Source organism: Salvelinus sp. IW2-2015, linkage group LG6.2 (assembly GCF_002910315.2).
Source record: "Salvelinus sp. IW2-2015 linkage group LG6.2, ASM291031v2, whole genome shotgun sequence".
NCBI classification, from domain to species: domain Eukaryota; kingdom Metazoa; phylum Chordata; class Actinopteri; order Salmoniformes; family Salmonidae; genus Salvelinus; species Salvelinus sp. IW2-2015.
Window position 1 is genome coordinate 9,449,182 of NC_036846.1, and position 26,343 is coordinate 9,475,524.

At 41.9% G+C, this 26,343-nt stretch overlaps 1 protein-coding gene across 2 annotated transcripts; it reads left to right on the plus strand.

Annotated features, from left to right (window-relative positions):
• Nucleotides 1-4,871: 4,871 nt before the first annotated feature.
• Nucleotides 4,872-25,801, plus strand: npm1b (nucleophosmin 1b). 2 transcript variants are annotated; one of them, XM_023990111.2, is made up of 11 exons: nucleotides 4,872-4,963; nucleotides 5,273-5,355; nucleotides 6,103-6,222; nucleotides 8,167-8,260; nucleotides 8,389-8,480; nucleotides 8,628-8,686; nucleotides 8,802-8,880; nucleotides 10,246-10,344; nucleotides 22,599-22,709; nucleotides 23,787-23,861; nucleotides 25,112-25,801. In XM_023990111.2, exons 1-11 carry the CDS (start codon nucleotides 4,912-4,914, stop codon nucleotides 25,163-25,165), a joined length of 918 nt encoding a protein of 305 aa, XP_023845879.1. In that variant the 5' UTR covers nucleotides 4,872-4,911; the 3' UTR covers nucleotides 25,166-25,801. The 2 variants fall into 2 exon arrangements, with proteins under 2 accessions (XP_023845879.1, XP_023845880.1); XM_023990112.2 differs by lacking the exons at nucleotides 23,787-23,861; nucleotides 25,112-25,801 and adding an exon at nucleotides 23,579-23,690.
• Nucleotides 25,802-26,343: the final 542 nt, after the last annotated feature.

Consider the following 26,343-nt stretch of genomic DNA (forward strand, 5'->3'; position numbering starts at 1 on the left):
GTTTTCAAAATCGTGCATTGTGTTTTGCTACAGGTGCTTAAAAACTTTTTTTTCCAAAGCTGAGTATGTTTTTTTACCCTTTCCACCAAAGAGCCTTACCCGTATCCAATAAAATGTCACCACACAAGAACAAGAGCAAGAGGTTCAAAGTACATCAGAATTCCTATCAGGTACTCTGTTTTCAATCAGGACACCAAAACACTACTATACATCATATGTTAGAACTGCGACTACCCTTTTCTATTAATAAAGATTCTCCTTTTCCAGTTTCTTAAAGTGTATTGAAAGCAAAACAACTATATGGTCAGTTGTGATTTTGGATCCATTTACCAAAAGCCTATAAAAAATATTTCCTTTGGATACCATACCAGCACCCAACCTCTTCAGCTGCCTTTGTGTGAATGAAACCTGTGACTAGATAAATACATAAAAAAGTAGTTCACACTCAAAGAGAAGTATCGAAGACCTCTACATTTTCCAATTGGTTCCAACACTCAATCTGTTGAGAGTGTGAGAAAAAGAAAAGGTTTCGTTTTTTTGCCCTCTTCCTCAACCGTCAGCAGGATCTGGTATCTTTAGTAGCATGTGTATGACTTCAAAATACTCCTGAATGAATACTTCTGAATGAAGCACGGATGTTTTGTACTGAAGATTCGCTTTGGTGGGAAGAAGTCAACACACGTCAAAGATAAGCCAAAACGCTGCTGCTGATTAAATAAACCCAGTCCATAGGTCTCACAGGAGATTGGGATCTTTGTTGTTTTCCTGTTAAATAGATATAATCGGCAAAAAATGTTTTATCTTGTCCTTAACTAAATTATTAAGAATAGCCACGCATTTTAGTTCTCACTCACTGAATTAAAAATGTATTTTTATTAAACAAAATTGATTTAATATTACAAGTTGGGGTCGTCCTAAAGGTATATGTAGCTACTAAGGGCATGTGTACAATAAGCGTGTTGTTGTCACCAAACCAGAGACATTCTGCTTGGAGAAATAAATAGCATTAACTTTCAGTGTTTTAACACACAAAGACAAGCTACTATTGTATGATATTTCACATCAAGTGGAATCTGACCTGTGGAATGGCGGAGTCGCCTTGTCGTAATGACGGTAGTCTTTGTGGCATCAGTCCAGAGCTACCTGATCGTGGTGACATGAGAGTGCTCCCTCTTATGATTCACAGGGCGCCTGGAAGAGAAGTGTTGATTGAGTGCATGGGCCATGTATCACCTGCACAAAGGGCTCTTGAGACAAGCCAGAGCAGACTTTGCTACACAAACAAGACTTCAAACCGTAGGCTCTTTCACACATGCATGAAACACCGCCATTCCTTCTGGATGTATGATAATACGGGCATCTCTTTGAGTTAAGCTATATGTTTGATATGGGTCAGCCACCTTTAATGTGTGCTCTGTTTCTATTGAGTCGTAGCATAAATGCTTTTCACCTTGAACCTGCGTAAGGTTGCGACACTAAATCTCTTTTAAAAGAGGACAGCTGACAAACCAACAATAAACACTTAATTGATGTAGAAGACACAAGCATTTCACATCCTTAATAGGAATGCAGATACATTAAATAATGTGACGCCCCAAAATTGCTCCTGTTCTTTTGACCCACTGCAACACTTTAAGTTAGGTTGGTCTTGTACCTAGTAGAGACAGTTTTTTTACACAACACTGAATTAACATGTTGTAGTATTTTTGTTTTTGCACAGCAAGTGGTTTATGTAATTGGAGAAATAGGGACAGTTCCTTATGTCAAACACTACTCCAATACTGTGCACTGACAAAAGTAGCAATGTTATTGTAGTACATCAAATGAAATTGTATTTGTCACATGCGCCGAACACAACAGGCGTAGTAGACCTTACCGTGAAATGCTTACTTACAAGCCCTTAACCAACAATGCAGGGTAAGAAAATATTGCTAAATAAACTAAGCAAAAAAAACTTACACAATAAGATAACAATAATCAAATCAAATCAAATCAAATCAAATTTTATTAGTCACATACACATGGTTAGCAGATGTTAATGCGAGTGTAGCGAAATGCTTGTGGCTTCTAGTTCCGACAATGCAGTAATAACCAACAAGTAATCTAACCTAACAATTCCACAACACTACCTTAACACACACACACAAGTGTAAAGGGATAAAGAATATGTACATAAAGATATATGAATGAGTGGTGGTACAGACGGCATGGCAGATGCAGTAGATGGTATAGAGTACGGTATATACATATGAGATGAGTACTGTAGGGTATGTAAACATAAGTGGCATAGTTTAAAGTGGCTAGTGGTACATGTATTACATAAAGATGGCAAGATGCAGTAGATGATATAGAGTACAGTATATACATATGAGATGGGTATGTAGGGTATGTAAACATTATATTAAGTGGCATTGTTTAAAGTGGCTAGTGGTACATTTTTACATAATTTCCATCAATTCCATTTTTAAAGTGGCTGGGTTGAGTCAGTATGTTGGCAGCGCCGCTAAATGTTAGTGGTGGCTGTTTAACAGTCTGATGGCCTTGAAATAGAAGCTGTTTTTCAGTCTCTCGGTCCCTGCTTTGATGCACCTGTACTGACCTCGCCTTCTGGATGATAGCGGGGTGAACAGGCAGTGGCTTGGGTGGTTGTTGTCCTTGTGATCTTTATGGCCTTCCTGTGACATCGGGTGGTGTAGGTGTCCTGGAGGGCAGGTAGTTTGCCCCTGGTGATGCGTTCTGCAGACCTCACTACCCTCTGGAGAGCCTTACGGTTGTGGGCGGGCAGTTGCCGTACCAGGCGGTGATACAGCCCGACAGGATGCTCTCGATTGTGCATCTGTAGAAGTTTGTGAGTGCTTTTGGTGACAAGCCGAATTTCTTCAGCCTCCTGAGGTTGAAGAGGCGCTGCTGCGCCTTCTTCACAACGCTGTCTGTGTGGGTGGACCAATTCAGTTTGTCCGTGATGTGTACACCGAGGAACTTAAAACTTTCCACCTTCTCCACTACTGACCCGTCGATGTGGATAGGGGGGTGCTCCCTCTGCTGTTTCTGAAGTCCACAATCATCTCCTTTGTTTTGTTGACGTTGAGTGTGAGGTTATTTTCCTGACACCACACTCCGAGGGCCCTCACCTCCTCCTGTAGGCCGTCTCGTCGTTGTTGGTAACAGCCTACCACTGTAGTGTCATCCGCAAACTTGATGATTGAGTTGGAGGCGTGCATGGCCACGCAGTCGTGGGTGAACAGGGAGTACAGGAGAGGGCTCAGACGCCCCCTTGTGGGGCCCCAGTGTTGAGGATCAGCGGGGTGGAGATGTTGTTACCTACCCTCACCACCTGGGGGCGGCCCGTCAGGAACGTCCAGGACCCAGTTGACCGGGCGGGGTCGAGACCCAGGCTATATACGGGGGCTACCGGTACCGAGTCAATGTGCAGGGGTACGGGTTAGTCGAGGTAATTGAGGTCATATGTACATGTAGGTAGGAGTAAAGTGACTATGCATAGATAATAAACAGCGAGTAGCAGCAGCGTAAACTGTTTAGCAGTCTTATGGCTTGGAGGTTGAAGCTGTTAAGAAGCCTTTTGGACCTAGATTTGGCGCTCCGGTGCCGCTTGCCGTGTGGTAGCAGAGAGAACAGTCTACGACTTGGGTGGCTGGAGTTTTTGATAATTTTTAGGGCTTTCCTCTGACACCACCTGGTTTAGAGGTCCTGGATGGCAGGAAGCTTGGCCCCAGTGATGTACTGGGCCGTACGCACTACCCCCTGTAGCACCTTGTGGTTGGATACCGAGCTGCTGCCATACCAGGCGGTGATGCAACCAGTCAGGATCCTCTCGATGGTGCAGCTGTAAAACCTTTGGAGGATCTGGGGACCCATGCCAAATCTTTTCAGTCTCCTGAGGAAGAATAGGCATTGTCGTGCCCTCTTCACGACTGTCTTGGTGTGTTTGGACTATGATAGTTTGTTTTTGATGGGGACACCAAGGAACTTGAAGCTCTCGACCTGCTCCACTACAGCCCCGTCGATATGATTTGGGGCGTGCTCAGCCCTCCTTTTCCTGTAATCTACGATCAGCTCATTTGTCTTGATCAAGTTGAGGGACAGCTCCTCTCTATAGGCTGTCTCATCATTGTCGGTGATCAGGCCTACCACTGTTGTGTTGTCTGCAAACTTAATGATGGTGTTGGAGTCGTGCTCAGCCACACAGTCGTGGGTGAATAGGGAGTGCAAGATGGGAATAAGACCCCCGAGGGACCCCCATGTTGACGATCAGTGTGGCAGATGTGTTTTTTCTTACCCTTACCACCTGGGGGCGGCCCGTCAGGAAGTCCAAGATCCAGTTGCAGAGGTAGGTGTTTAGTCCCAGGGTCCTTAGCTTAGTTATGAGCTTTGAGGGCACTATGGTGTTGAACGCTGAGCTGTAGTCAATCACCAGCATTCTCACGTAGGTGTTCCTTTTGTCCAGGTAGGAAAGGGCAGTGTGGAGTGCAATAGAGATTGCGTCATCTGTGGGGCGGTATGCGAATTGGAGTGTGTCTAGGGTTTCTGGGATGATGGTGTTGGTGTGAGCCATGACCAGCCTTTCAAAACACTTCAGGGCTACAGATGTACAGTGTTACTACACAGGTATAAAAGCAATATTAATGGCAAGTGTTACACACCATTACAAAACAGCAATATCATACTACAGCAGATTTTCAAATCTCAAGTATCACAGGATTGTTTATAGTTCCTTTGCAATGTCTCCATCTGGTGGACGTAAACCACAGTGGGGTTCCCCCCTTTTTGTCCCACCCAGGCTTTGATTCGATTGGACGAATATGATTTCCATAACTTCCTTTTAGCTATCCCATTGGCTACCTGAGCTGTCACTTGCCTTTACGGAACAGAACAATAACATTCAGGGGGAAAATGGCGGAGGATAGCGTCCCAGATTTAACCAGACCTCAAATGTATTTATTTGGTGAGCACGTCTGTACTGCCAAGATACATTTTAGTGCACAGTTAGTAATAGCAGACATTTGTACTTTGTTACATAGCTATAACTCTCCCAAACACACCAAATGTCTATATTAAGCTGGCAATGCATATGAGCTTCTCGCGCCAATTCAGCAATACCCTCTTTTGTTTGCAAGTTAGCTAGCTAGCAAGCTAGCAGGCTAGCTAGCTAGCTTAATTTGTTATCAATGATACTGTTACATTTCTGTTTTCAATGTAGAATGTCAACAGCTATTTGCTTAGAGTTTGCTAACCTGTGTGTTGTGAACATCAGGTTGTGCACTCAAATCGGACAAAAAGGAGTTCAAAGTCGAGGTGGAGGACGATGACGCGGATCATCAGCTGTCACTCAAAGCAGTAAGATTATGATGCCAGTTCTGAGATCGAGTTTCCATTACAGAATATCATAATATTGTAGCTAGCTAGCTACTTGGCCAACATTTCATCATGGCGTTTTAAAACAATAAAAATGTATTAGGTCGTGACAACTGATGCATTTCACTATGCTACAACTACCGTGAGGTAATTTAATTTTAATAATTCAGCTAGCTGTATGTTCTTAAATATTCTAAATCAAGTCCATTTATTTTTACACTTTCTGCAGTATATTTATCTTTGCACCTGTGCAGACTGTGCAGAATTTCTTTTGACAAATACAATGAACACTTTTAGTTTATTTAATGGAATATCTAGTCTCTATTTCACCTGTTTCCCTTTTGTTTCATCACTTTTGGAAAATAACAGAAATCCCTTTGTACCAGTACACCACAATACCAAGTTCACCTTTGTCAACATAATGAGTAGAGATTTCTACTAGTCACAGTTCTTTGATGTGTATTTAAAGGAATAACATATTCATCAACAGACAATGTTTTTCTTTATTTTCTTTGTTTTCTGCTCGTTTCCCTACCTTTGCAAATGAGCCCGTTCCTCTCCTCTAAATAGATATCCTCATTGTAACATTCTTTCAGTCACTCTCCCTATTTGCCATCAAGCAAAGATGATGATTGACAGACAAATGAGGGAGACTGGAGGGTGTTGGCGTGTTCCAACATGGAAAAACAATACAATATCATATCTGTGAAACAGCTGTTGGTGTTGCAGGTGTGCCTGGGTGCGGAGGCCGAGGATAAGTTTCACACGGTGGAGATCGAGGGCGTCACATACGACGGAAAGACCACCAAAATTCCACTGGCTGTGCTGAAGCCGTCCGTGCTGCCCTCTGTAAGTGTTTTAGAATGATGAATCGCCCTAGTTCGTGCTCTTACTCACCTTAAGCTTTAGGAATGCTCTTTTAACCCTGTCCCTTATTCCACTTTTGTAATAGCGGAAAAACTCCACTCCATTACCATGCAATTACTCAAATAACGTGTTGTTACTGTAGTAATTACAGTGTTACTACACAGGTCTACACAGATGCTACAGGTATTTTTGGCCATGACCCAAGTCACAACACTGGGCTGGATTCAATGAACCACACAACCTATTACTATCTTTCCTCACGCTACATTTGTGGCTATAGAGACAGCGACCTACGCTTGTTATTTAGTAAATACTTTCTTAACTCTATTTCTTGAACTGGATTGTTGGTTAAGGGCTTAAGCATTTCACGGTAAGGTCTTCGGCGCATGTGACAAATAAAATTTGATTTGATAATTTTTTATTTATTTTTTATTTATTTTTTTTACCTTTATTTTACTAGGCAAGTCAGTTAAGAACAAATTCTTATTTTCAATGACGGCCTAGGAACAGTGGGTTAACTGCCTGTTCAGGGGCAGAACGACAGATTTGTACCTTGTCAGCTCGGGGATTCGATCTCGCAACCTTTCGGTTACTAGTCCAACGCTCTAACCACTAGGCTACGCTGGCATGACAAGGCCATGCCAGTGATGGGCTAATTCTCCATGATGTTAGCCTGGTTTCTCCTTAAGCAAAGATGGGCAACTTTGATGGGGGTAGGGGCCACAAAAAAAATCTGAACTCATGTGGGGCCGCAGTGGCTTGGGGGTCTATGTACCCACATCTATACCCAGACATGCAGTCAGAGCCAGCCTTAGCCTTTTGGGGACCTAAGTGCATTTTTTGGGGGGAGCCTACCAAAACAATTTATAATAATAAAATATTGCCGTTTTAAAGCAAGTTTTCTGTAATTCTACACATTTTAACATAGGGCGGAGAGAAGATATAGATATTTTATAACTAACTTAATACAAGAGAAAAATGTGCAGTTTTACAGCTAATTTCCTGCAATTCTACACATTTTGCCATAGGGTGGAGAGAAATCTTTGCAGTTTTTAAAATGATATCTGAGTGAGAGTGACTAACAAAATCAATGGGGGGCCCCCAGCTAGACTAACTTACCAATAAATAAAACGTGCTATGTGACTGACACAAGTTAAAAAGTGATGCACAACCACATTTCAAAATTGCAGCTTGTGTATTCTAATATTCTAACTCAGCAGTAAGTTGAGACCCTGACTGAATTCCCCCTAAACATTTTGTTTTTTTGGGGGGGATTGATCCACGATCCTAAAAAAAGGCCGCTAGTCGCCCATCCCTGTCCTAAAGTAATCCAGTTTCTGCATATTAAATGGAAAAAATCTGACTGCCGCCCTGATCCAGAGGTCCAGAGAACACTGTCGCCGTTTCTGACTTCTATTGTTGTAACATGCTTGGCTTGTTGGCTGCTGCTTGGCTTGTGTGTGTTTTGGTTCTGGTTCAGGCTTGAAAACACTAGCTGTGAGTGGATAATTGTGTTACTTTATGGACGTTATCACTACCTGAACACTTCAACAGTAGTTACTCTAATACCTACACCTGTGTTTTGTTTGGTTACCATCACCACCAGAACAATGGCCTGGCACTTAGGAATTCACATTCACAACTGGCTGCACCCACAACTTTTATATTTAACAAGCAGATACAAGTGAATAGATGTTTTGATTTTAATATGGTAATACATTAATAGATCATTTGATAAGACCCTTTTTCTAGCAGATCCATGGGATTCCTTCCCCATGGGGAAAAAGCTAGTTGAATTTACATTCTCTAATGTCATTTGTGACGTTGTACTTCTACGTTTGATAGTTTCAACTGCTCATAAATGTGAAACAATTAAAAATATTGATACTTTTATTCCTAATTTTAATGCTCTCCCCTGTTTTGCAGGTGAGTTTAGGAGGGTTTGAGATCACCCCTCCAGTAACCTTCCGTCTCCAGTCTGGCTGTGGACCAGTGTACATCAGTGGACAGCATTTTGTCAGTGAGTGACTCTTTATTTGCAGTCTGCTGGTTTAGTTGTTCGTATACTCTCTTCGGGCTTGATATAAGGTGACATTTTGACAGTACAAGACATCAGCGCTGAATGCGTAACCTAATCTCAACTTGTAGGTGTGAAGGACTCTGATGAGGAAGAGGAGGAAAACAACACATCACCTGTGAAGAGGCTGTCAAGCTTGACCTCAGGGAAGYGTCCTGCTCCGGTATGTTCCTCCTGCTGTGTTAACTCATGCAACAGGCACATAATGGGAGAAATATATTGTATTGTATTCAACTGCATACATACCATATTCCTCATCAGGCCTTGTTAACAACAGTTTTACATACATTGTGTTTATTTCCCTTTGCAGAAGAAACTGAAAATGGAGTCAGATGATGATGATGATGACAGCGATGAAGATGACGACGAGTATGAATGTTCTCGTTTGTATTTCCGGTTGTTTGGTGTGTCTTGCATCATGTGCCTTTGATGGGCCCCCATTAGATAGCCTGACAAATAGATTTTCTTGTTCTATTCATTGTAGTGATGATGACGACGATAGTGATGAAGATGAGAGTGAGGTGAAGGTACAGAAAGTTCCAGCCAAACCAACCATAAAGAAAGTAAGCCCTGTTATTCTCTGTTCTCAAACGTAGCGACCACAAGACCTTGACTAATGACACTGGGTATAGATGATGTACCTTATATGTCCACTAGGTGTCATGTTAGACAAAGACTTGTCCATGTAGACTAGCGCCAATAGGAGATCCAACAAGTAGTATTATGTCATCTTGGATAGCTAGGATTGTGACACATTTCACCAGACCTTGGAATAGCCACAGGATAAGATGTTTCACAACATAATGTAAAATGTTGTAGGCATATTTTATTGTCTTACATCAAGTCTCATTTGTGGTATTGCATATCAGTGTCAAAGACCATTTTGTCAAATTCTTGTTATTATTGCAAGTCTGGTAAACTAGACATGTTTTTAGTGCTCTGATTTGCACTCGCTGACCGGCGGCCATTTTGCTGGAGACGAAGCGGGGGAAACTTTTTCATCTTGTTCCCTCTAGTACCCATCTGGTTTTTCGAGACTAAAACACAGGGTCTGCGGGTATAATGATCGGATTTCTCCTCTGTAATCTACCTGAACACTCACTGTTTCACCAGCACCGTGCAGAGCGAGACGCAGTAAAGACAACTTGAGAAACACAGCCCACACGTCTAGGCTTGGGAATTCCCATTTCCTTAACCTCCCGCCCCTGCCCCCTCTCCTCGATAACTTACCTAGGCCTACATGTCCTGTCCCTCTGTCCTCCTGCTGTCTATMTTTCGCTTTCATTCCTCACTTTATTCTCACACACCGCCCCCCTTCTCTTGTCCAACAGTTTCTCATTGCACCTGGCCTTTGTCTTAGAACAGTGTGTGTGTGTGTGTTTGTGTGGCTGTGTATCGTTGTGTGTGTTTGTGATTTGAACTGTGCCAGGCCGAGAGAGATGAAAGCGAGGCAGATGCACATACCTGATGTRAGCACTGATTGTAGCCCCAGGGCCAGATGACAGCTGAGCCTTTCTGTCACCTGTTGATTTATTCTGCTATCCCCCTCTACAGACACACATCTTTATTCTACTTCCTCTTCTTTTCTTTGCTCTCTTAACTCTTTGTCATGCTCATACTGTATTATAGTGATGAGCAGTGACAGCATGGGTATTAATACGCTTCCTGGGTTGAAACACTGAGAGGATGGCGAGCATACTAATTACTGTTCCCCCAATACACTATTTTACTAATTTCCCATTTCCCTCCTTTTGAAGATCTGACTGAAGTAGTTTATATAGACAGGCAGGCAGTCTATTTTGACAACAGCAACACTTTTTTTGCTGTCAACATGTCGTCATCCCAAATTAAAAGATTAGTGGAAATTGGATTTTCTATTTTGTATGGTGCTTCCTGCATGTCTCCTAACTAGTTCCGTTGTCTCTCAGAGCCCGGAGCCTTTGGGGAAGAAGCCGAAAAGTGTGACATGGGCGCAGAATGGCTCACCAGGGAAACAAGGGGGACCATCAGCTAAACCTCAAACCAAGGTAGGTCAACTCTTACACCTGTTTAGACCTCTTTAGACCAACATGAAACCAGAGTAATTACTCACATCCAAATGAAGCACTGGTGTCTGCTCCCAAAAGTGGTCTTTTCATTTGGCAGGTAAATCGTTGAGTTTTCAATCTATGGGTAGGCTGGACACCTGACATTTTTAACAATGCTTTTTTTCTGATAAAAACTAGTTCATTGCATCCGCCGTGGAGCCCAGTTTCATAATATTACCATATGTCCCAGCTGCTTGCCGTAGTTTTGAAGTAATCACGGAATAACAGGCCTTATTTTAGGACATTTTTYACCCTGCCAGCTCCTATTAGTTCTCTTGACCACMAACTCGCTTTCCGAACGTTCTATTTCCAGCTTATTGTTCTACGTCACAATGTCTGCTTTGATATTGTTGGCAATGAGACCTGCCCACGTTGCTGGTAGTTAAAATGTAAACAACAACAAAAAATTAGGTCGTCCCATTGTTTTCTATGGGGGAAATATAGGTATGTCTGCCTATTTCGCCAAATATCTCGCAATGTGTATATTTTCCTTTTTTAAAATAAATTGGACACCATTTTAATCACGAGAATCTCCTCTTTCTAATTATATAAGGCTGGGCAGTGTATTCCGTTGTCATCAAACGCTAGCCACRAAATACCTTTTGCCCTTGGAACGCTGAGCTCCCCCCATTGTTTTCCTATGGAGAGGCATGCTGGTATATTTCGCCAAATATCTCGCAATGTGTATATTTAGATTTTTTCAAGTCGGACACCATTTTAATCATGAGAATCTCCTCTTTAATTATGTAAGGTTGGGCAGTGTATTCCATTGTCATCAAATGCTACACCAGAAATAGTCAGAAGTTAAAAATGTTTTCCTACTTCATCGTTATGCAGACATAAGCACACTTGGCACCTTCGAGGTACGGATGTTTACTTTCTACACAGGTTGTTATTTTTCAGTTTCGTCCTAAGAACAGATTGTAGTGGTAAAATAAAAGGGGATACATTKTTTGATGCCATTTAGGCTAAATAGAATTCTAAGAATCACTCCAGTCAAAACAGGCTCTGCCAACGTTCGATTCCATTCATTTGCTATGGGCGCACACTCGTGTTCCAGCTTAGCCAACGCTCTTTTGCCATTTTTCAGTCTTGAGTGAATTTTGACTCGTTCTATTGTCCAGCCTACTATGGGATAAGATCATGTGATTCCAAAATAGGTCTGGAGCTGAGGAGGTAAGGAGAGATTCCAAAGAGTTGTTTGTGGTTAGGCAGTTCCAAAGCAGACAGTTTAAAGGGGCAGTCCAAAAGCAGACAGTTTAAAGGTGCATTTGTGGTCTAGGCTTCAAAATAAACTCATGGAAAACACATGTTCTCTGCCAGCTAGTTTAGAGAGAAGAATCTTAATAACAGTGTTATGCTGTTGAACATGAAAAATGGAAGATATCTTTCAGCATATAGGAGTTGTGATGCGCATAGAGCATACACATCAGCTGTTTGTTCCACGAAATTGCTGTTCATGGGGGACAGTATAGAAAATCCTGCCTGCCCTAGCCACATTTATGTTAAGTTTGTCACAAGAGACTACATTTACTGTAAATAAATCTTATTAATACCTATGTATTTCTGTAGTAGTTACACAGTCACATTTGAATGTTCACAATAAGACACATGCTTATTATGTAAGAGGTGTCTGCTCATAAGACAACTGTTCCAGAAGTACTTGCCAAACCTTCAGCAAGCTGCATTTAATTAAAGCACTGCAAAAGAATGTGATAAATCCAAGTAGCAATTAGCTCAAGACTGGTGCTTAATTACTCAGGTGGAATTTCTTGGACAGCGGCCTTACAAACCCGAGGATTGAACTCTCTCTGTGTTAAACAAACACATCTGACCCCTGAACACGTTTCCCAGGATGGGGTTTAAGACCACGACCTCTCGGCCTGACCTACCGTTTTGAGTTGCAGACCACCTTTGAAGCCAAAACATCCCTCCCTCCCACCTTTGCAACCTTCTCATTTTCCACCCCTCCTTAAGAATGCCCTAATCAGCCCCTCCACCCACCCACGTAGCCCCCCAAAGGAGTCTAGCTTAACTTGAAACAGTAGCAGTGACCTTTTGTCGCAGTCATTTCTCTCTTGTGTTGACATMAAATAGACTAGCCTCGAACAGCAACAGGTTGTTTTTGCCTTAATCAAATTACAAATGTACTTAAATTAATGTATGAGAACCTCTCATTTAGATTTTAAAATCTTCATAGCAGTGTCTCAAAAATTCAATCTCATTTTCTCTYTAACAATATGTCAGGAAAGACGCCTTCAACACYTCCTGTCATGACAAGAAATGATCAAAATCCTCACAGCAYGTTGTTTCGGACTGAAAACTGTACCCTTTGTACGTGATGTCAGACACTAATGCACAATGAGGTGAGACTTGCTATGCTAATCACCCGGGGTGGTGCATAGCCCTCGGGGCAGCGTGCGGTGTGGTAGAGCGAACGCTTGCTAATCTAGCTAATTCTGTAATGGCCGCTGTTCACCACGTCACAACAGCCGTTGTTAAAATGCTAGTGGGGATTAACCAACAGGCTAACCTCCGAAACCTCCTCAGTGTTTTCCCTAAGTACATGGAATAACCAGACAAATAAAAAAAATAGCCAGCCAGGGAGTTCTGGGATGGGGGGGTTTAGTTTTCCTCCATTTCCGCTCAGCTGCCCGCAGCCCTGTTCAGTGAGCACGCAGAGTCACTCTGCTACAGAGCAGGAGGGGAGGGTCGAGGAAAGGGGACAGTGGGAGTTAGAGGCTGAAAGGGAGGAGAGTATGGCCAAAGATGACGCATGGCCTCCTATGTAGGGGCTGAGTGGGTATGGTTGGAGAGTCAGTATCATTAGCTTTTATAACCTTCAGTCTTTTTACTTTTATCATTTTTTTGAGAATATTGAGGCTCTCTCCACTACCAATTGTTCCCGCAGTGAGGATTCAACATCTTCATCACATTTTTTCACAATTTATCTGCAGAACAAAACGCTGTGGTAGCGATTCAGTTCCCGGCGTTCACTTTGAAGACCTGTTCAAAAAGAGGCATTCGTTTGCAAACAACCCATCACTAGGCTACACTGACAAGTCACTTTAGAGATCACTGACGAGTCACTTTAGAGATCACTGACGAGTCACTTTAGAGATCACTGACGAGTCACTGGCATGTCTTGACATGGGCTTCGAATCCTAGGAAAATACAAACAAGATCTTTKGTTTACTGTCCAGATGAGAAGCTATGGACATATAACTACGTTGTATGATTTATGAATATCAAAGAGACATAGGAKATTTACTTTATTCAGTCAGATCGACACCTTTTATGAACTAGCCAACACTTCGGTCGTCAATCAAAGCACACTAAATAGCCTATGCACCCAGACTCCATGGCTGGCTATATGAAACACGCAAAATAAAATATATTGTTTCAAAAAACAATAACTAAGTGGATTTCAACTCATCGTACACATTTACATTACATGGGACGTGTAAATTCACTCACAGTAGACGATGAAGAAGCATCATGCTCTCCCTCGTCTGTAAAAAGAAATTTGACTGAAACCCCAGTGCACAAAATTAACCAGTACCGAGAGGCAGGACAGACAGCACACTGACAAACCAGCAGTGTTCCCCTATCATCGCTCGCTTTGTGACTGACAGGCGCCTGTCCTATCAGTAGCTCACTAGAACATGCATATCGTTCATTCTAGCGGGAAAAGGCTATATAGACTTTTCTGACAAGCAAATTTAATATTTTAAATGAAAAGAAGCCTAGTTAGTTTATGGAAACTAACTAGGCTTAGGGAAAACCCTGGCCTCCTGCCAGTTTAACCCCCCAGTCCCACCCTACCTAACCCCCCAGTCCCACCCTACCTAACCCCGACCCCCTTCCCTCAGCCACCTCTCCACAGCCTCCTCACACCCCTCGCTTCCTGTACACACCTTCTCCCAATTGCTCTCATTATGAGTGTTTGATGTCAGGGGCAGCAGGCAGGTTTCTCCCAGAGGAAGCAGGCGTTTTCTTAGTGCAGGTGACTGGTCATTAGGGTGGCTCGTCAGATCCTTTGCCAGTACCTTTCTCACCACATTTCTTAACTCTTTGTCCCGTTGTCTACGCTTTTTGGTTCCAGGAAAATGGGTCGATATGACTGTCATTTGAGTTTGTTGGTCTAAAGTTGAGTCATCTATGGTGTGTTAGTGCTTTTGATTGATGGAAGTTGAAGCAGGCTGCCTGCTCTGTGATGATGCCTCCGAGCAGACGCCACAGTCATTAAACTGTAAGATGCTCTGCCTGGGATTCTTCTGAGAAGACCTGCATCGTCACTTTTGGCAACTGATGGACACCCAGTTCAATTTACATCTGTGTCTTRCCTACCTGTTAACGATTATTTTAATCACATCTCAAATTTTCCAGATTTTTCAATTGTGCTGCTTGAATAAAGTTGAGAGGGAAAAAAGTTTTTTTAGTCTTGGGAGTCGGAAGTTTCTCAGCGAACCGTCGTTTGTCTCCTTACCCGCTCTCCAATGCCCCCCTACAAGACACCAAAGGGACAATTACTACCTCACTCAGACTTTGCCGGCAGAAGTGTCATCATGACCATGTGTTTGAATCGGAGACGAGCGATTACCTGAAATGCTAGCGTGCAAGTGATTAAGTCACATGTCCCATCTGTAATCAGTGTCTGGCGCAGATTAAACAGCATGCTCTGTCTATCTATCAGCTGTTTCAGGTCCACAGCTGTCCTTTGGAAGTGGAGAGCCGCCCCCAAATAATAAATACGCCGGGCTTTTCTTGGCCGGGAGCCAGTGGCATGTGGGCTTTTTAGAGTCGGAGGTGTGAGGGTGTGTGTGTATATTTGTGCGTTTCTTTTGTCCTCTAATTTTATACCTTTGATCTGTGCGATGAATGTCGATTTCTGCTGAGGAAAGAGAAGATTATTGCATTCTCCAAAGGGAAGAAAAAAAGAACCATGGTCTTGTTTTTTAACCGTTCGGTTCAATCTACTTCTTAAACCCGTGTCTACTTTTGTAAAGAGGCGTAGTTTCCAAAAAAGAGGTTCCTTTATTCATCCCACAATTAAGATACTGTATCTAGTCTCTGTTATTATTTCAGGTAATGATCAGTGTTTACACATTACTTTCAATRTGCTTCAAATACAATGGTTTGAATTAGCAACAAGCCTCTTGTCACTGTCCGGATCCACACACTTGTTGTGGACGCACACAAACTGATGTTGCCGTGGTGATTCTGAGTGACATATAATTTGAACGTGTTAACTTTGAATATGCTATCGTCATTGGCTCCCATCACCTCTTTAGCTGCTATCTTCACATCAGTTATTGTACAGTTGAAGTCGGAAGTTTACATACAGATTAGCCAAATACATTTAAACTCAGTTCTTCACAATTCCTGACATTTAATCCAAGTAAAAATTCCCTGTCTTAGGTCAGTTAATATCACCACTTTATTTTAAGAATGTGAAATGTCAGAATAATAGTAGAGAGAATTAWTTCTTTCTTTCATCACATTCCCAGTGGGTCAGAAGKTTAAATACACTCAATTAGTATTTGGTAGCATTGTCTTTAAATTGTTTAACTTGGGTCAAATGTTTCGGGTAGCCTTCCACAAGCTTCCCACAATAAGTTAGGTGCATTTTGGCCCATTCCTCCTGACAGAGCTGGTGTAACTGAGTCAGGTTTGTAGGCCTCCTTCCTCGCACACGCTTTTTCAGTTCTGCCCACAAATTTTATATAGGATTGAGGTCAGGGCTTTGTGATGGCCACTCCAATACCTTGACTTAGTTGTCCTTAAGCCATTTTGCCACAACTTTGGAAGTATGCTTCGGGTCATTGTCCATTTGGAAGATCCATTTGCGACCAAGCTTTAACTTCCTGACTGATGTCTTGAGATGTTGCTTCAATATATCCACATACTTTTCCTACCTCATGATGCCATCTATTTTGTGAAGTGCACCAGTCCCTCCTGCAGCAAAGCACCCCCACAACATGATGCTGCCTCCCCCCTTCGGCTTGCAAGCCTTTTTATGGCGGTTTTGGAGCAGTGGCTTCTTCCTTGCTAAGCGGCCTTTCAGGTTAAGTCGATATAGGAGTCGTTTTACTGTGGATATAGATACTTTTGTACGCGTCTCGTTCCTGAGCGGTATGACGGCTGCGTGTTCCCATGGTGTTTATACTTGCGTACTATTGTTTGTACAGATGAACGTGGTACCTTCAGGCGTTTGGAAATTTCTCCCAAGGATGAACCAGACTTGTGGAGGTCTACAATTGTTTTCTGAGGTCTTGGCTGATTTCTTTTGATTTTCCAACCCATGACTCCAACCCAAGTGTATGTAAACTTCCGACTTCAACTGTATGTTTATATCTAACATTCAAAACAGCAAAGATCTTTTCAAAACCTTTTGACATCATGCACCATCATTTATTGATTTAAAAAAATATATATATTTTACCTTTATTTAACTAGGCAAGTCAGTTAAGAACAAATTCTTATTTACAATGACGGCCTTGAGCACGGTTACATGTACACAATAATATGATTATTGTGCGTAGTCGGATTGATTTAATAGTTTGTTTAAAACCTTTACATGCTTTGCAAGAAGAACGATTTCCATAAGAATCCTTTTCACATGACAAATCTGATATCAGGCTACCGATGGGACTTTTGATAAATGCAGAAAATCGATTAAAATAAGACGTTCTACCGCAGTGGCCATGTTATTTTTGCAATCCCGTTTTGATTCTCAGTTCTGACATATGGACTTTGTATGTGAAAGCTCTTTCTAAGATGTGTGCTTTCAGTTTTTCTGAACTCACTTCACTCGTGCATRAAAGGGGGAGGTTTGTGCTACCGGTGCTGGCACATGTACAGATCAAATACACCGCTGGAACATCGATTTAAGCTGTTTACATGTCCTAATAATTAGAGGGATTGCTCAGAACCAGGTGTTTTAATCGGTGTATGCTTACTTTGATTATGACCGATTAAAGATAAGCAGAGTAAGGTGTTTACTTGACTATTGCCATACTCGGCCTACTGCCATAATCAATTTAATATCGAATTATTAGTCTCCATGTAAACGTACTCATTAACCCTTTACACTCGTTTGAATTGGCCTATATGGATAGGGCTAAGTTGAAATGTTTCTAACAGAGAAAATATGAAAAGCATATGCATGACCATCGTAGCAATTGAAAGAGAACAGCTTGGAGAYCATGGGGAAATTATTAGACCAAAGTTGAGGACACAACAGTTCACCTGACAAGACTGAATCCAAACACACTGTTACACTGTTGATTTTCACCTCATTTGTTAACAAATTCTGAAAGTATTCTGGATACATTCAGTAACATGATTAGAATATTCCTGGAAAATGTGGAGTAGATGCAACATAGACCAACACAGGTTCATTCTGTTCAGAACAACACAGGGCATGATGCCATGTCATCTTGTAACTGTACATCAAACATAGTGATCGTGAACGTTGACACTGTACAGTGCCTTCGGAAGGTATTCAGACCCCTTGACTTTTTCCACATTTTGTTACATTACAGACTTATTCCAAAATGTATTAAATAAATAAAAATCCTCAGCAATCTACACAGAATACCCCATAATGACAAAGCGAAACATGTTTTTAGACATTTTTGCTAATTTATTAAATTATAAAACAGAAATACCTTATTCACCTAAGTATTCAGCCCCTTTGCAATGAGACTGGAAATTGAGCTCAGGTACATCCTGTTTCCGTTGATCATCCTTGAGATGTTTCTACAACTTGATTGTAGTCCACCTGTGGTAAATTCAATTGATTGAACATGGTTTCGAAAGGTACACACCTGTCTATATAAGGTCTCACAGTTGAAAGTGCATGTCAGAGAAAAAAACTGGGAGGTGAGCAAGAACCTGATGGTCACTCTGACAGAGCTCTAGTGTTCCTCTGTGGAGATGGGAGAGAACCTTCCAGAAGKACAACACTCTCTAGCACTCCACCAATCAGGTCTTTATGGTAGAGTGGCCCGGCGGAAGCCACTCCTCAATAAAAGGCACATGACAGCCCGCTTGGAGTTTGCCAAAAGGCACCTAAATACTCTCAGACCATGAGAAACAAGATTCTCTAGTCTGATGAAACCAAGATTGAACTCTTTGGCCTGAATGCCAAGCGTCACGTCTGGAGGAAACTTGGCAGCATCCCTACTTGGAAGCATGGTGGTGTCAGCATCATGCTGTGGGGATGTTTTTCAGTGGCAGGCACTGGGAGRCTAGTTAGGATCAAGGCAAAAATGAATGGAGCAAAGTACAGAGATATCCTTGATGATAACCTGCTCCAGAGCACTCAGGTCCTCAGACTGGGGTGAAGATTCACCTTCCAACAGGACAATGACCCTAAGCACACAGCCAAGACAACGYGGCTTCAGGACAAGTCTCTGAATGTCCTTGAGTGGCCCAGCCAGAGCCTGGACTTGAACCCAATCGAACATCTCTGGAGAGACCTGAAAATAGCTGTGCAGCGATGCTCCCCATCCAACCTGACAGAGCTTGAGAGGATCTGCATAGAAGAATGTGAGAAACTCCCCAAATACAGGTGTGCCAAGCTTGTAGTGTCATACCCAAGAAGACTCGATGCTGTAACCGTTGCCAAAGGTGCTTCAAGAAAGTACTGAGTAAAGTGTCTGAATACTTATGTAAATGTTTATTATTTTCTATAATTTACCCCCAAAAATTACAAACCYGTTTTTGTTTTGTCATTATGTAGTATTGTGTGAGTTGGGAAACAATTTAAACCATTTTAGAATAAGGCTGTAACATAGCAAAATGTGGCAAAATGTGGCAAAAGTCAAGTGGTCTGAATACTTCCCGAARTGACTGTATGTGACATGAGTTTTATGATATGGTAATGTAAGTGCACATTTGGACTAACGAGTGTTTGGCTTGCTTGTATGACATCAAAACGTTATTTATTATAATCCTCTGAATTTACAGCATTTCCCTCACTCAGACAATAAAAAATKTGCAAAAGTTGCCCAATTAGGAGGAGGGATGGGGGCAACTTTTTATCACGCACGGTGCTGAAGTTCAGAACGGCTGTCAGTCAAAACCCATACAGCGCTGTGAAGSGCAGAGCCAGAGCTGTGATGTAATGTATAGCATTTTACTGTATAGCCACTGCATTCCAATTTAGGCGTATGTGTAAATTAAAGGTGATTCTGATCAGTGCCCAAATCTGCCATTTTCAACCCGTACAAGTGTAAAGGGCAACCACTGTAACGTCAAGACGCTAATACGCACAACTGGAGAGGTAATATGATGCTCTTCACAAAACCCTGATAGGAGGGTTTAGGTCGGGTGCCGGTCATTATTTTCACTGTACTACGGTGCTGGTGCGGGTATTTTTTTTTTAAGGCAACTGTCAAGTGTTCACTAGGATCAAAAATGTTACTCCATGGTCATAATAAAAAGCACTCTTTCTTTTAGTTATTTCTTCAGTCGCCTGACAGAAAGCCTCTCCAAGAAGGTCCCTCTCCCCTAGTTTCAAACACAGCTCCAGCCGTCAATGAAACCCTGCAATCACAGTGGATTCCAGCCGGTCCGGCATGTAGGAACAGGCTCCCTGCTTGTGTAACATGCAGCCGCGGCGTATGGCGTGTCAAAGTGTGTCACACTCACACACTCCTAATTGAGGACCTCTGGGGCCTAGTCCGCACGGCTCTGGACACACCTGTAGCCCTGTTAATGCTATGTTGGCGGAGAGCTCTGTGAGGCTCACACACRCTGTATGCACACACGCATACACGCAAAAAAGGAAACTAATGACATTTATGACAATCAAACGTTGTCAGCTTACATAATTGCTATGAGGGGATAAAGTCTCTCACCACTATATAGGGCCTCTGAGTTCGTAATATTACTCAATATTACTTCTCTTCCCGTACAAAAAAGTTAATGAGAAGTGTTCGTTGGTTGCTTTTCACGCTAAGCCATAGCGCAAAAACATTTCGCGAAACGCGAGCAAGCGGACGCTGCTTTTCTCATGAGATAGTGACCCGTTTCACAGTGTCAGTCTGGGGGAGTTAACCTGCCACTGAAAAACAAATCTTTTTTCTGCTCCTCTTGGCAAACAACCCTCCCCAGAGCTCTGTTGCTCAACGCTAAAGTCTGGGCTTGCCCTCGGCTGCTTGGAAGCAATAAAAGGATAATTTGTACCCACCATATTTGTCAAAAGGTGGTGTAATTAGGGTAGAATGTTGTGTGTGTTTGCTTTAATCCCCTTCCAGCTGGTTGCTCTCACCCCAATAGAGGAACCTTTCTCACTCACAGTAAATAGGTCAGGATAGGAGCTGGAACCAGCGCACTGAGCACAGCCTGGGCTGGCCAATTCACGAGCTACAACCAGTGACTTGATGCCAGTTGGGAATAGGGATGGGCACTTGAAATTATTTCACTATTCAAATAATATGTTATTTTTTCTGATATCCGTGTTGTCGAAATACATGTTTTAAGGATTTTTTATTTATTTTTTTACTTCATTGGAGACTTGCTTGCGTGACTCGAGAGAGAGCCAGTGCACTGCGCTCTGCTTGTTTCAGCAGAAGGCTGGGGGAAGGGCGAGAGAGGAGCAGTGTCCGGTGTGTGACAGTCTGTGTGGCACGGAGGAAGAGAGATAGCGAAAGCAGCCAAACTGACTCGCGCTAGTAGTTAGACAAACTTGTTGCTGCAATAGGTTATCTATCATCCCATCTGTTAGTACCTGTCTTGACTGCATCAAATCGTTGTAAAGAAACTAGCTAGCTACAGTAGCCAGTTAGTTAGCCAGCTAGCTAGCCTGTTAAACTCTGAGTGGATGTTTTGGGCCCTGTACAGAGCCCTGTGAGAAAATGTTCAACAGAAAATAGCAAGTGACATATCATTTGAAAGTTACAGGTCTTGTCTTTTTGGAAATCAAACTSAAATCTTACTGCCAGACAGGTGATATATTTACATCAATGGATAGGTAGAGACTTCAGCTTCCTCCTCATATATGTAAATCATTCCTGTACGACATTGCACAAGCCCTGCGCATCCATTAGGTAAAAGGTCAGACAGTTTAAAATTATAATTTTTTAAATCCTTTTGGAACAGACATTGTTGACATATTTTATCTCAAACCTAGACCTTCAAATTTCTTATTCCATGGGGACAATTGGGGGACCCCCCCCCCCCAAATTCTAAATTAAACTAAATTTCAGGGTTTTTTGGTCTGCTCCATCTCGGGCTCTGTAGGAGTCACATTTGTTTCTGTTACATTTATCTGAATCCCACAGTCCGTACCTCTCTGAGACCGAAGTGTACTTTATGAGGATAATATACAATATTATGCGTGGTCTATAAAATGCCACCAGTGGGAGTCAGAGTTTAACAGGCTAGGTAAAGTAGCAAGGCTAATTGAGGCTATTTTGCTTCGCTCCCCGTCCTTGTCTACTACAACTCCATATTCATATTAAACAACAGCCTACCTGTTGGTTGATCATTTTTGCCTACTCCTTCTCATTTAGCCAACTTAATTCCGTAATTTGAATTCCATTTTGCATTGATTAGAAATCTCCCACTTCACTTGCTACACATGGCCTCTGACTGTAGTGCCGCTGTGATTGGAGAGTAACAACAAGCTACACATGTGAAATGTATGAAGCTACACGTGTGAAATGTGTGTAGGCTACCGATGGGTCTTCGTTATGGGGCGCACTCATACAACCTGTCATAAAACTGTTGTTTAAAAAAAAAAAAAAAAAAAAGTGAATGTAATGGTCTATCCTTGTAGGCTATGTAGCAATTTTTGACAAAGCCTTTTCATTGTTAAATAGGCCTATATGTTTCTTTTCAGCTAAAAAATGAATACTCTCCCAAGTAATCGAATACTAACGGCCCCTTTAATATTCGAATAACCATGCCCATCTCTAGTTGGGATCGTGCAAATGGCCTAGATGTCACTCATAGATACATTGACAGGATGTACTTGGAGGGTTTTGGCCAATGGACAGGGGTTTTCTTATAGGGTGAAGGAATACACTAAAAACCTATGTAGCCTACATTGAGACTAGTGATTATTGACAGCCATCTAGACATAGCCTAAGTGTCAACCTTTCAGTTAGGCTGGTTAGTTACTGGAACAAGCACACCACTGAATGATACTGTGAATGATGTTGATCTTGTTTGACTTGCAGACACCAGTGGGAGGAAAAGAAAAAAGACAGAAGGAAAAGTCTGGAGCTGGCCCATCCAATGTTCTCACCGTGCCCGAAATCAAGAGCAAGCTAGTGTCGGCTGCCAAAGAGGTAACACAGTTGTTTTCATGCTTCCAACATAGAGCTTTGAGAAAATGCTGCTCCATATCTTAAAGGCCCAATGCAACAGATTATCGCGATATCAAATAATTTATGGGTAACAATTAAGTACCTTAGTGTAATTGTTTTTCAGTTAAAATGCAACAAAAACAACAAAAAACTATTCTCGAGCAATCATTTTGCTAGGACTGTCTGGGAGTGGTCTGAGTGAGCACTTATAAGAGGGGCCTAATGTGAGGGATATGTAACCTGAAAACTTATTGGCAGACATGTTTAGAACGCTCTTTGTTATTGGTCTATTAATTTATACCGCTTAGTAATGTCACCAGGCAAGCAAAAACTCCACCAATGTAAAAGATGCCGATTAGAAAGTCCTGTGTAAATTGTATTTCCAACCAGCAACTATCAGGAAATAACACTGATCACATTTTTTCATACTTTTACAGTGTTCATTTCATCAGCTGTTGTACTATATTATACAAAACACAGGAAAAACAGAATTTTGACTGCACTGGGCCTATTAGCAAAAGTCCACGGGTTATCTTTAATAGTGGTGATTCCTCCCTCTGCATGGTTGCATACATAACATGCCATAAACACCGTAGTTGTCTTGGCAACAAAAGTATTCTCTGAAGACAATTCAGCAGTACATATTTAGGGAGAACGGATATCCTGTTTTTCCCCTCTGAGGCTACAGCGAAGCCTTAGTGGAACACATGATGCACCTCCTCCAGAGTGTGTGCGAATAACCTCTGACCTTGCCAATGGCCACCAGGCCTGTTGTGGGGTACTGACCACTGGCGCTCACACAGCCATGACGTCATACAGAGGGATTAGCTTCTTGTCTTCTTCTCTTACAGCCACTTCAGACTGGATGGACCACACATGTGGACCACATACCGTAGCGCTGCGTCAACTTTACACCGCCACCTCATATTTGCCTCGTGTGAATGATACAGAATTGTAGGCTATACATGTTATGTAATATTGGTAATAATGTTTTTTTCCCTCCAGTTTGATTTAATGTCTCACCCAGATGAAACATATTTACTGGCTCTTTTCCATCAGGGAAAACCTTTTCCAAAGACCGAGCAGAAGTTTGAAAACTATGCGAAAAGTGCTTTCAGGATGTCAGACAGAAAAGTAAGTATTTTTCTTGTCTTGGTAGTGAAAGCGTTTTTTGTAGCAGCAGCATTGCAGTAGTTTAGATAACGATTGCCATTAATTGCCGAATAATTTTTTWAATATATAACACCTAGCTTAAAAACAAAAGGTTTTGCCCACCGTGTCCCAGTTATTTCAGATAGTTTTGTTGCAGTGAAATATGTTCATGTTGGGTCTGCGGTCTCTTAAGGGATAGAATGGGAGTAGACCTGCTGAGGCAAAGTCTTCCCCATTTGATTTACTGCCGTAGTTCTCTACCAAGTGTCTTTTGTAGCCCTAATGAACGGACCGGAGGTATGCGAATGGTACCAGTCTCTCACATGTTCAAGGTCTTTGACTAAGTGAAGGAATATTTCTTGGGCTACTGGACTCTTGTACTACCTGTTCTTAGAAATGCTGACGTAACGCAGGGACTCTATGTACATTTAAGATTGTTTTAACTCACGTCATTGCAGCACCTAGTTGTAGTTTACTTGGAGTATTTAAGTTAAAGAGTCCTTTTATCTTCACCACATGGGGCCAAGATGGTATTCACTAATCACCATTATATCCCAGTTTAGTTTCTGGGAAACAATTGGAATTGGAATGTTTGTGTCAAACAAAAAAAAGCACTTGTGTGTGTGTGTGTGTGTGTGTGTGTGTGTGTGTGTGTGTGTGTGTGTGTGTGTGTNTGTGTGTGTGTGTGTGTGTGTGTGTGTGTGTGTGTGTGTGTGTGTGTGTGTGTGTGTGTGTGTGTGTGTGTGTGCGCTAGGAAGGGTCACAAACCAGGTTCTCTTTTTATTAATGAGGAACCCTTTGAGATCCCACAGCCTGACATGTTAAGGCCTCCATTACGATTGTGCTGTCAGCAGCAGCAGCAGTTGTTTGTGCAGGTGAAAACTCTATAGACTGCAAGGTGCGGTCAGGGGGAGGCTTGATCCCAGTGTGTAGAACACATCTGTGGAAGCGATTTGGTTCCAAAGACTCTGAGATGTGTCAGACTCCTAGTCATTCTTTCTGGTATGTACTATTGCCCCCACCCAACCCCTTGTACCCCTAAATGCCGTCTCAGTTCATTGTTCCCCAGGCAAGGCAAGGCAAGGCGCCCACTAAAGGCATTCTGTAGTAAAAGTGAGTCATAGACTCATAACTCTCTGCTATGCAGCACGTCATTTGGATGCATTATAATTAGTCTCTCTCTCTCTCTCTCTCTCTCTCTCTCTCTCTCTCTCTCTCTCTCTGTCATACAGGTGGTTAGAGACCTCTGGAACTTTGTACAAACATTGAAAACAGAGAAGAAATAAGTAATTGTGTTTCTTACAGTTACATTAGATACGTTTTGCTTTCTCTATGCTTTTATTTCCCCAAGAACGTTGAAGGTGCAATGTTTAAACCCATTACTAAGAGCATCAGTGAATACGTGAATACGTGTAACAATGTCACCCCTGCTAAAGAACTGGTTGTTAGCCTACTGTTGGTGTCCATCAGGATACCCTAGGCCTTTAAACTATGGTGATGTTTTGCCAACTGTTTTATATGTTAAATATGACCCAGCCTATTAAAGGAATAATTCATACATCATTTTCAAATTGCATAGGCTGTTGTCCGTCGACCCAGTTTTAGGTGCATATGTGGGTTATTTAGTTAATTTCACCAGATGCTGGTTAGCATTCTTAGCATGTCCATTAGTATCATCTGTGGCAATGCTAGGATAAACATTCCAAAGCAACCACATCACTCCAGAAGATGATTTCATTACCGTTGCTTTGTGAAGTAACTGGGTTGATAGACGGAAGCCTAGGTAAGTTCGGAAAATATGTTTTTATCATGTATTTTTAGTGAACTGTTCCTTGAAGGATTGTGTTTGTATAAATCCTGAAGACATTGTTGTTTGTAAATAGTCCGTACAATTAAATGTGCTATGATGGCAGCTTCAGAATACTGTAGATCTGTGTAATTATGGTTATTCGATCTCCTATGGTTCTGGCTTCTGTATTTTAGTTTTTCCTGTTCATTTGAACATTTCTCTCTAGTTTAGCATGTTTTTTTTTWTTTTTTTTWAAATCCTGTAAACACGTTATGTTTTGGTCTTATGTTCTAGCAAGGTTAGTTGTTAATAGTGTACTGGAAAAAATACTGCTAGTCAAGACATGGTTTCCTAGCCCTCTTAAATTTGATGTTTTGGTAAGTGTATTGAGTGTGGAATGATAAGATACTGTTGTTAACCCATTTAAGAGTAAAACGTCAAGAGAATGGCAAATGTTTATTAAAGACATTTCATCACTCACTGAGAAAAACGATCAATGAACCACATACTCCATTCACTGCAATTGGATTTTGCGCTTACCCAATTGGATCTTACATGTTTATTATATTTGGGCTGCTTTTCAGTTGCATGGTGTGAAAGTCGACAGGAGGAAGAAAGGCATTGGTCAATTTCATGAGAGTACTTGTAATTTGATTTGCTATTTGAAGGATTCTT